Here is a 12,897-nt window from a genome sequence, read left to right as displayed (position 1 = left end):
TGCACCTGCGGAGGAACAACTGGCACCATACCTACACGTTGGGGAACTCCCTTCACATCAGTGCAGAGGCAGAAAAGGATCTTGGAGTCATCATTGATGCCAAGATGAACATGGGCTGGCAGTGTGGGGAGGCAGTCAGGAAGGCCAACCACACCTTGGCATACATCCACAGATGATCTCAAGCAGGTCCAAGGAAGTGATCCTCCCCCTCTATGCAGCATTGGTTCAGGCCGCAGCTGGAGTACTGCATCCAGTTCTGGGCACTGCACTTCAGGAGGGATGTGGACAGCATGGAGAGGGTCCAGAGGAGGGCCACCGGCATGATCAGGGGGCAGCAGGGCAGGCCCTATGAGAAGAGGCTACAGGACCTGAACCTGTTCAACCTCCACAAGAGAAGGCTGAGGGGGGATCTAGTGGCCATTTACATACTGGTCATGGGGGACCAGCAGGGATGGGGGGAGTCCCTGTTCCCCCAAGCACTATCAGGAGTGACTAGAAAAACCGGTCACAAGTTGGTAGAGGGTAAATTCAGATTAGATATCAGGAGGCGCTACTTCACTGTCACGGAGGCTAGGATCTGGAACCAACTTCCAAGCGAAGTAGTGCTGGCTCCTACCCTGGGGGTCTTTAAGACAAGGGTAGAGGAACACCTTGCTGGGGTCGTTTGACCCCAGTACTCTTTCCTGCATGGCAGGGGGTCAGACTTGATGATCTGCTTAGGTCCCTTCTGACCCTACTAACTATGAAACTAAGACTACTTTAGGCCAGGTATAGACATTACACTTGTACCGGTATTAGTGATTGGAAACTGATGTATATCCAAACAGGACATATATTTGGTATACACACTGGTTTAAAAATGCAGAACCCAGTCTCAGATTTGCCCCCACCATCAACGGGTGAATGTGTGTGATGTGCACTACCTATCTAAACTACATTGCTTACAGAAAATCTTGTAACTTATATTGATTCCACCTCAGACTTTTTGAATGTCTCTACCTAGCCTTGGTGACTAAGGGCAGCAGGTCTGGATTTAGAAAATGGAATGGAGATGAAAGTAGCTTCTAAAAACTATGCATTTTTTGTCTATAGTAACTTCTTTATAATTTCCCAGAAGACCTGACACTAACTTTAGAACCATTATGAACCTTCCTTACTTACCTTTATCTGTATGCTGAACAAAATTCATTTCAGGAATCCAAGCTGGTGCTAATATCACTGGGTACAGCATGTTCTTTAACCTCATCTCGATACCTGAAGACAAAACAAACCTTACCACATTATACACAAATATCGCAGACAGCCAAAGTTAGCAACTTCTTAGGAAAAAGGAAGTATTATTATTATTATTTTTCAGAAACTGGGTAGCTCTAATGACTACATCTTATACTGATTATGCAACTGTTTTAAAAGCCACAAAGTGGTGCCCACATCAATCACTGGCCAATGGTGAAATGTGCATAATGGAATTTTAGGCCAGAACCCATTAAAATTATTTCCAACACAGAATCTTTTTTTCCCATAGTTGCACTTTATTTGTGCACATCAACTACAGCCATCTTCTTGTTGAGCTATGTAATGACAAACAGGATCATACATCAGGGAGGAAATTTCAGATTCATTATATAAATATCCTTCATACCTCCTCTCACCTGGAAATAGTTTGAGAGTTCTGTGGACCTTCATAACCCAAGAGGTTTATGGTAGGGGGTGCATGCAGGTGCATGTGCACCCCCTGCACATGGTGGTACACCCCCTGCAAAAAAGCAGTTGCTGCTCGCCACCCTGGCAGCATCTGTAGGCAGTCCATGATCGTCCCTGGCCATTGCCACCTATGGGTGGTCACGGATCCCTGCTCGGTGCTTGCCACCCCCTCCCCCCCACCAGTGCCAGTGGCATCTGCAGGAGCTCCCCGCTCAATGCCGCCATGCTCCTGCCAGCGCTGGTGCAGCCGTGCCCCCCCAGCCACCAGGGCATGTGCCGTTCATGGGTTTACCCACCCCAAAGCCAAAGGAAATGACAGGAAATTTCATGACTGGATTCACCAGAATGCAAAAGTGAATCTAGGATTTTGAAAGGACGGGGGGGGGAGGTGTTCAGCAGAGAGTTCACCAGAGCTCCTGGCAGCGGACAGCTCACTGCACATATGCTTAATCAAAGTGGGGATGTGACCACACCACCATACACCTACTAGGTCCACCTGTGTCTGAATACAAGTACATGTTCAGTGCACTGCTCCCTTCTCAGGGCAAAAGAGAGAAGCTTGTAACTTGTGCCTCTTGTCAATAACCCACCTGAACTGCTCAAAAATAATAACGAAAGGCCTGAGGATCTGGAGTAACACATATTTAGTTTGGCACAATGAAGAAGAGGAAAAAGCTGTGTTCATGAGACTAATCCACATGAGAAGAAGAAAAACTTTCCCCTCACACCATGCCCTGAAGAAACCTCAGGCATTTCATACCAATGGCCTGAAGGAAAAAAACAAACTTGTTTTATACTGTGCTGGTGAAAAATCTGTGGGTAATTTCACAACTACTCAAACTGAAAATCAATTCTTCCTCTTACCCACTTCCGTGTTCCCTACCACAAGCTTGGCATTGGGGTGCTGGGCTTTGAGTGCTACCAATTCTTGAAGTGTTGTGGGCTGGATCCACATCACGCGCTCGCCTTTGAAACACAGTTGTTTATGGGGTTTGCTATTCTGAGTCTGCAGAAAGAAAACTGGATTGAAGTTAGATTGTAAAATGCTGTTACCATGCCAAGAATTCCTGCCCCTACCTAGCCTCCTCCCTATTTATCTTACAGACTGAGTCTCATGAGTGCCCATGCACCCATTGGCAAATAGTCCCTTCCCTTCATTTAATGCTGACCAAAAAGAGACATTTTTATTTTCTCTACCCTGAACACTACTGGTGTTTTATGCTGCCACATCCCCCTTATGAGAAGAACATTCCTCTCTAAGGACCATCTGTCCTAAGTTTTGTCAGCTTCTGCAGGTATAATCCGGAAATGAATAGAATCTTCTTCTCACTTTCTGTAATGAGACTGCAATCATTGCATAGGTCTCAATCACTCTAGAATGAGTATTAGTAGCAACAAACCCAAACCCAGACTCAGACTTGTCTCTTGGCTCTCCTCATCCTGTGATTGCCGCTTAAGAGGAATGGTAAACTTGAGAACACAGAAGACTAACATGGCTTCCTTCCAAAAACACAAAGGCAATCCTTAAACAGGAAACTTTCTTATAGAGAAAATAGGAGAAATTTGAGACTGAACAAACAACGTCTATGATAATCTCTGGAAAGGACTGAAAATACCCTAGGTCAGTGGTTTTCAAACTTCTTTGTCTGTGTACTCCTTTACCTGCAAAATATTGCTGCTCGTACCCCCTATACCCCATGTGTCCCTGCACATTTACCAGTGTCAACATGCAGCAACATCATTACCCATCTTGGTTTGACCAAACAAAAGCTCCACTGCCATTCTTAAAATGTAGGCACAAAGCTCTTGGTAAAGAGCTGCATACCCCCAGGGTAGTATACATATCCCAGTTTGAAAGTCACTGACCTAGGTAATGTTATATTTGGTTTAGCAGCTGGCCTCAGCACTGAAACTAACAACAGAGTTTTAAAGATCGTCTGTTAAATGTACAGGATACTAAAGCACATGAGCTGATAAAATCCTGGTGTAGGACATCTGCTGATAGAAGATCTGCCCAGGATTCAGGATGACCCAAGAGGAAACCAAAGCAGCTAAAATACAGAATGGCAGTGGCCAGTGTGGGTCTTAGGCAGAAACTGGGTATCTCTAATGGGAATACACTTAATCAGCCTACCTAGGGTATCCTTGGTAGCCTTTACTGGCAGAGCTCCTACATAACACACTGGAGAGCTAATGTCTCCTTTGGTTTAGCCACGATATCTCATTTGATCAGCATCTTCCTTTGCACTGTGGGCTTCTCAGGGCAGGAGCCACTGGGGAACTGGGGACATGCAAATCCTGCCTGAGATAATCAGTTTCAGTGAGTCACATTGCTCTCCTGTATGAACAGACCTACCAGTAGCTCTGGTGGGAAGATAGGCTCCTGTGTGGGATCTAAAGGCTGGAACTCAGCTGGATTGAACAAACTGGAAGATATTGTTACCTGTTAAAGAATACAGATTGAATTTTACTACCATTCCTTCAGTCCATGTGCAACTTCCATTCATTTCTCATTACATATGTGGCAGACCACGTTTGGTGCCTGCTACTTTAACGGCTAAGACCAAGCAGAAGGGCAGCCTGCAGATGGCTGTACTCCCCATCACAAGTCACATGGCCAGCAGGGGACTACCTGATTGAGGAGGAGGGCTCAGCTGCTAGTAATAAGAGCAGGACTGAGCAGGAGAAGCCAGCAAACTGCTGGCTGCAGTTGTAGGGAGAACATCGCCCAGTTGCAGCCTTGGCTCACAACATCTTGGAGGTAAGGGCAGGAGTGATGGGGATGGCAGGAGGTTCCTGGTCCTGGGGAATGACATAAAACTACACCCTACCAGGGATGGATAGTATGGTGGGGCTGCCTGTGGTGGGGTATTCCCCAGGAAATGCCACCCCAGTTGCCTCCCTAGTGAAAGGCAAGTATGGGGTGTCTTATAACCCCAGCCCCCACAACCGGGTGGGTAGCCCAGTTGTAGGGACAGGCAGGGGGGCCAGGCATGCCTAGAGAGAGGCACCTGAGCCCTAGCGGGTATAAGACCCCAGTGACCCTAGCGACGGGGTGGTAGAGTGGCCCCAGTGACGGGGTGTAGTGAATGAAGTAGGCCGTGCAGAGTAGCGTTTGCGTAGGCAGGCCTGAAGGGCTGCACAGGGGGCGTGTGGAGTAGAGCTGCAGGAGTGGCCTAAAGGACTGTGCACAGGCCAACCCCAAAGAGTTTAGCAAGCAGTTGATGGCCTGAGCGAGAAGGCTAGTGAAAGGACATAAGATGGAGGCCCCAGTGAAGGGGCATAGAGGCCAAGGTTAGTCTCCAGATATCTGAGGCTGGGGTTGGGCTTGAGGCAAAATGCAGCTCAACAAAAGGGCCAGGGAAGTCATAGTGAGTGTACTGTGAGCCTTTGGTCTAGTATTTATTTGGATGCCATCTGTGTGGTCAGAGCCATATATAACCCCCTACCTAGGCATTGGGGCATTAAATGGACAGCCTCCCACAACTCAACATCTAGTTTAGTACATCAAGTTGTGGCAGGTGAGACAGGGCAGACTGCCCTAGATAGGTGGGCTGGCCAACATCAGGACCGGCCTTGTGATGGCTCCCTGTCACAACAGATCCATTTTTTTTCATTACATGAAAAAACAGATAAGACTGATGCAGTGAAATGACAAAGACAAACAAAAAAACTGGGCTTGCAGCTTAGATTTATCTGACTTTAGTTGGGATTCCACTCAAGATAACTCAGAGAGTGTTATTCAACCTTATTTCTACCCTTTTTACATTGGTAGCTTTTGGGGGGGGAGGGCAGGGATTATGGAAAATCAAAATCAAATCAGCCCTTGATGCTTTGTCTGAGTAAAATTAATATAGATTTCAGGCTCTGGCAAGAATAAATAAATAGAATAAAAAAGTTGAACAGCAAACAACTAACAAAACTAATGAAAAGAAAGGAAAAAAGACAATGGTTGTGAGAGGCCTTACTGCATTTACTTCTTTTTCATTCATGCAGCAACTTGGGCCATTCACTCTTTTTCCACAGCAGCCCTGGTTCTAAAGAGAAAAAAATAATTCCTCAAACACTTATGCAAAATCAAACAATCCTAACTTTCTTTACAGGCAAATCCTCACCCATTAATGATTCATGAATCCTAGAAACTTGAGGTGGAAGAGTTTGTTAGTCCATTCATTGGCAACCATAATATTATTCCCTCTAACCTACCATCCAGCACTTTGTCCAGTCTGGTTTCCAAAAACAAGAAAAGTATGTTGAAAAATGGGATATATATTTTACAAACATTTTTAATTTTTCAATTGACCATAGAGTAAAAAAAAACTTGAAAATTCCAAAAACCTGAAAAGCCAAAAAATTAAGATTTTCTTCTCCTCATTTTCCACTTTTTTCCTTTAACCATTTGCTTCCTAAGGGGAGGAGAAAAGAGAGGGAAATGTGAAAATTTTAGATCTGTCTATGGGCAGGGCACCTGACAGTGCTGCCAGATCTTTTGAAAGGTGTGGTGAGGTGTTAGGAGGTAAGTGGATAAAATTGGAATCAAAACTTATTTTCAGGTTTGCTGTTTTGACATTTTATTGAAAAATACAAAATTCTTTAAAAACACAAGTTTTCCAATATGTAGAAGTCAGTGGGCATGTCTACATGTGCATTAATGCACAGATTACAGCGCATTACATTAGTACCTGTTATTACAGATATGCATTATGATTATGGCACATCACTTGTTATTAGTACCTGTAATAATAGGTACTAATGTAATGCACCGTAATTGGCGCTACCACACAGTAGCACCGGCATACAATTATTAGATGACGCTAATGTGCAATTGACTAATTCTGCTGTGCATTAGTGCATTAGCACAGCTTTCACCATGATGCGCTGTGCAGCAGAATTAATCTACTGTGCTTTTAGCGTCTTGTGTAGATGTGCCCAGTTTTTAATAAAAAGAATAACTCAGAGTGAAAATTATAACTCCTCTCTTGATGCAAATAAGAATGCATTGCACCATTCTCCTAAGAGCAGAAGTTTTCATGAACCTAATCTTCCAACCTGTGGGAAGTTACATGATTTTGAGTCACTTTTCATTCAGGAATGTAATTTAAAAATTCAGAATTTTTCCAAGAAACAAATCTGAAAAAAATTATTTTGGAGTAAAATGTTTTGCTTCCACAAAATTGATATATTCCATTCAACTTATCTAAATCCATTTTTAGGTCAAATATAATGATACCTGTGTTGAAAAGTCATTTCAAAATGAACTATCAAAATTCTCTTTCCAAAAACTTCAGAATGGGACACCTTACGTGATCTATTACAGTGGTTCCCAATGGTTTTGGACTCAAGGGACCCCTCATTGAAATTGAGACACTCTTCATTGGGCTCTATTTGCACTGAGTGTTACTGAAATTGGAAAATTAACTTATAGATTACAGTGCTTACTTCCTTGCAGAGAGGCCTGTCAGTACAGATGGGAGAACATTCAGGGACACTGACAATAAGTGCAGGGATCTGAGCCTGCACCTATCTGTGTGTTAGGTATCCAGGTTGTAGCCATACTGGTCTACAGGCAAAAAGAATCAAAACTTGTGGCAGAGGCGATTATCTTTTATTAGAGCAACTAGATATTTGCAAAAAAAATGGTTGGGTTTTTTTTTTGCAAATATCTATTTGGTCTAACAAAAGAAAATCACCTCTGCCACAAGTTTTGATTCCTATTTTATCCACTTATCTCCTAACACCACACCACACCTTTCAAAAGGTCTGGCAGCATTGTAGGGTGCCTTGCCCATAGATGGATCTAGAATTTTGAAAAGGGAGGTGCAGATGATATGGCATATCATCATATATAACACAACACATATTTTCTCCAGTTAAAGATAAATTAGAAGCTATACTAATATGGTAGAGGGCTAGTAGTATATTATTCAGTTTAAGATCAAAACAAAGTACATAACTATTGGAATCTACACTAATTTGCTAGAGTATATATACAGTTTAAAAAAACACAACAGACTAGGCAAAAATAGTCAAAGGATATTGTGTCATTAGTCCTGCAGTAATTATAGTTAATTGTATGTCTCTTATTCAGATTCATAAAACAAAATCAAGCCTTCAGTGTCTTGACAGTGCCTCCAGTACTTCCCTGTCAGTCATTTCTACACCTGAGTTAATATGACATCACCCGAGCTACGTTTTTTTTTGCTAGAGCTAAAAACAGTCTGCAAGACTGTACAGTAGAAGAGAGACATAACCAGGAAGGGCTACTAGACAGGAAATTGCAGAAGCAAAGATAGTTTGAATAGTGAAACATGATGACCATTTAAAAGGAGAGGGGGTCTTTAACACCTGTGGTGGAGTGCGGAGAGATTAACAGGAATCAGGGAGATGATAATAATGAGCTATGAACAGTTGACCCTGTCAGCATGGCCTGAATAGAAATGCCGCTGCTTCTCCCAGGCAGTTTGTTTTAAAGTTTGGGATCAAGGGTTGTGGGGTGCAACTGCAGTACTGCACTGTCTCTGGATCCACCCCCGACCCCAACACCCTGGTTAAGTATTGCTGATATATTAGGTGCCTGCAGCTCTAGCCTTTTTCATCCCTGGGTAGCTATTTGCTCAATCCAAACAAGCTATTACCAGGTCCTCAGGTGCTTCCAGTCAAGCTCCCACTGTAGTGCAGACACCTCCTTTGGGGATGTACATCAACTGTCCATTCGAGACAGACACTGTTATAACTTACATCTGTGTACAAACCGACACTGTTGTAAATGTGTTACCTTATCTAGCGTTCTACAATTTCTCCTCTAATGTCAATAATATGTTTGTCAGTGCGGGTTTAATACCAGAGTTCTCTAATCTAGTGAACAGTTCAGACCTGATCAAGTGCCTGTTGTTCCTCATGGCTGGGCTCAGAGAGACAATCAAATAAAATAAGTTAATTAAACTATAAGTTAAGACAACTGCCTTTTTAATTCCACTTACTGCACTGTTTTCCTTTTCAGTCTTACAGCATCCTGGGCCATTGGCTGCTCTCCCACAGCAACCCCAATCCTGCATGGACAAAAATTGTTGAGAGAAAAAATCTGTAGATTCAATGAAAACTTAACAAGTTTGATTCACTTTTAAGAGAAATTGGTCCCCTTTTATTGTTATTTCTACCACTGAAATATAGAAATGGGACACGGAAGATGCCAAATAAGTGCATCTCTGTTCTTGCTATTGTATAACTGTTTTCTGCAGCTTATTTTGTAGGACATGTCCAGTTTAGGATTAAGTAGCTTGAGTAATGGAGCTGCTACCATTTCCCTGGGAAAACTGCTCCAGTTTGTAATAGATTTTCCTGTGGCTGCTGTTTCATTTTATCCTGTTACACAATTACATGTGCATGTTCTATTCAAAGTGACTTGTTTATTTCTTGGTGGTTTTGATACAACAGCAGTCCTCCCATAGCAATAATCACTGCACTACCTTGTGTAGTGTTCTGCCTCTTCCTACAACCCAACTGGGGACTATTTTCATAAAATCAATTTTCAAGTTAGGCTCCTCCAAAGTTTGTCCTCTTCTGTACAATGTAGTTTTTCACCATTTCATATCCAGGATATTTGGGATCTGTTTTGTTATGAGGGGAGGCTAGAGGGCAAGAGCATGATGAAAAAAATCTGATTTAGAGGTGACCCAATTTGGGACCCCATGCTGGTACACTTTTTCATAAATAAATGCAACTGTCCTTAACAATTATTGTGATTAAGTTGTTCTAGTCATATTATCTGTACAAGAGATACACATATGACAGGATCCCGCATTATGTTTAGGATTTAATTAGGAAGCAGGGATGTACCAAATGTATTTCCTCTTCCTCCCAGTTCAACTGTGCACTATATTTGCTGCTGAAAGTTAGGTAACATCTTCCAGAAATCTGCACTGCCACCTGAGGCCACTTACTTTAGCAAACGTCCTGTACCCCTCCAGAATTGGTCTGTATCCAGTACAGCGACACAGGTTTCCTGCATTGCCAGTGCAAAAGAATAAAAGGTAAGAGTCCTTCTATTGCAAATTTCTATGCAAGCAGTGAAGGTTGGCTAATTACAACTGACTAGTTATACCCACCATCTAGAAAAATGAAGGGATCAATTCTCAGAGAATCGTAAGGCTGGAATGGACTTTATGGGTCACAAGTATAGGATGTGTTGTTTGTAAACCATCCCAGGAAGATGGTTTTCCAATTTCTTCTTGAAAGCGTCCAAGGAAGGAGGTTGTACAGCATTCCACAGACAGCTTGCTTCATTGTCTACTAGTGTAACAGCAAAGATTTTTTTCCCCCTGAGATTTAATCTAAATCTGCATTTGGTTTTATTTCCCTAGGTGTAGCATCTTACATTTGCCTTTGCTTAATTTCATTCTACTGTCTAGTGCCCAGTTCTCCAAACTATCAACATTCTTTTTAATTCTAATCCTATTCTCCAAAGGGTTACAAGCTCTCCCAATCTGGTGTCACCTGAAAACTTAAATCAGGAAGGCCTGTACTCTTGGATTAAAATCATTTATAAAAATGTTAAACAGCATCAGATCCACTAAAGACATCTGTAGAACCCCTCTTGAAGCCCCCTGCCCTTCTGACATTGATTCATTTATAGTTATTCTTTGCTCATGGTTATTCAGCTAATTCTGTACCCACGTAACAGCAATCCTATCCAGCCTGCATTTCTTTAGTTTATTTTTGAGAACTTCTGGAACTGTATTATTGAAGTCCAGTCAAGTTCAGTCCTGTACGTCTCATCTCCTCTCAGTGCAGGTGGCGATCCTAAGGCTAGTTATAAATCCCTGATTGAGCCTAGGTTCAGCCCTACCCCCAGGACTAAAGCCACCAGGAGTCTGATATAAAGTAGAGAAGAGAACTTGCATAATGGAGCCTTATTCCTTCATGTTCCCAGCCCACTACACAGAGCTGACACAACAATTACTAAGGGCTATGCATAACTGGCACATACACTATTTCTATCATCACCATTGCCATTGTTGAGGAGCATCCATTCATCAGGGGATTTATTTAGGTTGCAAACTATTTATGGAGAGACCAACTTTTCATTCTGTATTTGTACAGCACCTAGTACAGCAGGGCATGGTCTGTGACTATGGCCCTGAGGCACTGCTTCTGTAAAAGTATTTTAATAATGATAATAAGAGGAATTCTTCTCTGGCCATGTCTGGCAAATCCTTTCATTTCAAACACCCTGGGCAATGTAAAGTGAACAGCTTATAGCTGACTGGTTTTAAGGTAATACATGAAACTAGTGCACCTCCATCCCATTTGAAGAGGCAAATGTAGCCAAAACAGCACAAGTTGCAACTCTGCAGGCTTGTGTTAGAATAGTTATTACCTTGAAAAGCACCTTCTATCTCCTCCATGTTGGGCTCAGCTGTGCTGCGAAGTAAGGCATACATGGACATGACAATGCCAGGAGTGCAAAAGCCACACTGGGATCCATGGCTTTTTGCTATTCTCTCCTGAAAAGAAAAGTGGGAACAACAACCAGGTAACAGTGTGTGGCTGGTTTCCTGACTGTGTCAGCTGGCACAGGCTGGTGGGATATGCTTGAGTGCACTGGTGCAGGGGCTTGTTGCAAGAGTCAAGTCCAAGCAGGTGGCATTTCTACATAAGCAAAGCATCATGCACACACTGTGTGAAGTCAAACTCACACCTGCTGGGTTGTGCTGTTATTAACATTGTAAATCCAAAGAACACTGCCCAGACCAAGTTACTCCTCACAGAGGCTCTGTCCCTGTCCCTTACTTGAGCTGCCCAAGGAGCTATTCAATGATGATAGTAAGGAAAGCAAGACAAGCATGCCACCATGAGTCAGCAGAAAGCAGCAGCTTAATGTAGGGGCTTTGCCCCCTGCTAGCAGGACAGGTCAGCAAACCAAAGGCCAGCCACTCTGGGCATAACAAGTTACCTCAGGGGTGGGCAATTATTTTGGGCAGAGGACCACTTACTGAGTTTTGGCAAGCCATCGAGGCATATATGACAGGCGGCCAGGGGCAGATTAATATTAATTTTCTAAATTTTTTAGGGGCCCTGCAGGCAGGATGGAATGTCCTGGCAGGCCGCATCTGGCCCGCAGGCCACATTTTGCCTACCCCAAGTTACATCATCTTAAAACTTAATAGTACGAATGGCTTACCTGGGCTGGGTGCAGCCTGGTTTTTGTGTTTCCTATGCCTTCGACAGTAGTTACTGCTACATGATGCAGGGCACAGATGGGGAAAAGGCAAGCATTTGCAGAGTAGTGGCTAGAATCATATATTAAGGTCATTTCATTTCTAAAATATTTGCCAGTGCTAGCATGCCCATGACTCAGTCTGATTATGACAAGGGAATGGACTAAGGCTGGCAGCCTGCCTGGCACAGAAAAAATTAAGAGCTCTGCTCAGGCAAAACACTTAAGGCCTAAATTATCGGGGATATATTTAACCTAGGGTTTCTGCACCAAAGAGGAAAGTCCAGGTGGAAATTTCCAGTGCAACTTTGTGGTTCTGAAAGACACTCTATCACAGTGATGAATGTAGTTTAAGACCATCAGTAAAACAAAATGAACTGAACATAGTTAATAATTAGCCAAATCCTATGGTTCACACTCAGGCAAACTTTAGTTGAGAACACTGAGCGTTTCACCTGAGTAGGAAATACAGGATTTTGCCCAGCATTTAATATCCTCAAAGCACTTTCAAAGAGTAAATTCATTTGGCAGTTTAGATGAAAATATTACAAAAGGGAAAAAGTGACTGACGTGTCAAATGACTCAATCAGGCCTTCCACAGAAATTGGTACCTAGTTGAGATTACAACTCAAAAATTTGTTTTTCCCATATACTCAGTCTATACTCAGACTGCCCAGAAACACCTGTTTCAGGTGGCAAAAAAGGTAATAATGGTTCAGATTAAAGATAGAATACAACAATATTGCCAGAATTAGCTATTTTTTCCTTCCTTATCTCTGCTACAAGGATAGCCTTAGAAAACTATCCAGCTGTTAAGGAATGCAATAATTCAAGGTGGGTTTTTTTTAAGGAGATCCAGTAGTTTTTTTTCTGAGAGTCATCCCTTCATTCTAGGTTGTGTGAAGTCAGATGATCAGACACATCTCTTAAAATATCTCTTAGTATTTGTCAGCATTTGAATGTTTTCCCATTCTGCA

The 12,897-nt window shown here is 42.7% G+C and overlaps 1 protein-coding gene across 1 annotated transcript in view; it reads right to left on the bottom strand.

Moving 5' to 3' along the window:
* XDH (xanthine dehydrogenase) overlaps positions 1 to 12,897 on the bottom strand; it is a 73,599-nt gene that overhangs the window by 52,522 nt on the left and 8,180 nt on the right. The window contains exons 4-11 of the mRNA XM_019549570.1: positions 11,885 to 11,993; positions 11,081 to 11,207; positions 9,645 to 9,706; positions 8,685 to 8,753; positions 5,673 to 5,741; positions 4,061 to 4,147; positions 2,569 to 2,710; positions 1,162 to 1,254 (exon numbers count right to left, since the gene is read on the bottom strand). Coding sequence (XP_019405115.1) covers positions 1,162 to 1,254; positions 2,569 to 2,710; positions 4,061 to 4,147; positions 5,673 to 5,741; positions 8,685 to 8,753; positions 9,645 to 9,706; positions 11,081 to 11,207; positions 11,885 to 11,993 — 758 coding nt within the window. The remainder of the gene's footprint in view (positions 1 to 1,161; positions 1,255 to 2,568; positions 2,711 to 4,060; positions 4,148 to 5,672; positions 5,742 to 8,684; positions 8,754 to 9,644; positions 9,707 to 11,080; positions 11,208 to 11,884; positions 11,994 to 12,897) is intronic.

Source organism: Crocodylus porosus, unplaced genomic scaffold (assembly GCF_001723895.1).
Source record: "Crocodylus porosus isolate Cpor-Errol unplaced genomic scaffold, CroPor_comp1, whole genome shotgun sequence".
Taxonomy (NCBI): Eukaryota; Metazoa; Chordata; order Crocodylia; family Crocodylidae; genus Crocodylus; species Crocodylus porosus.
This window is presented reverse-complemented; position numbering and strand designations above follow the sequence as displayed.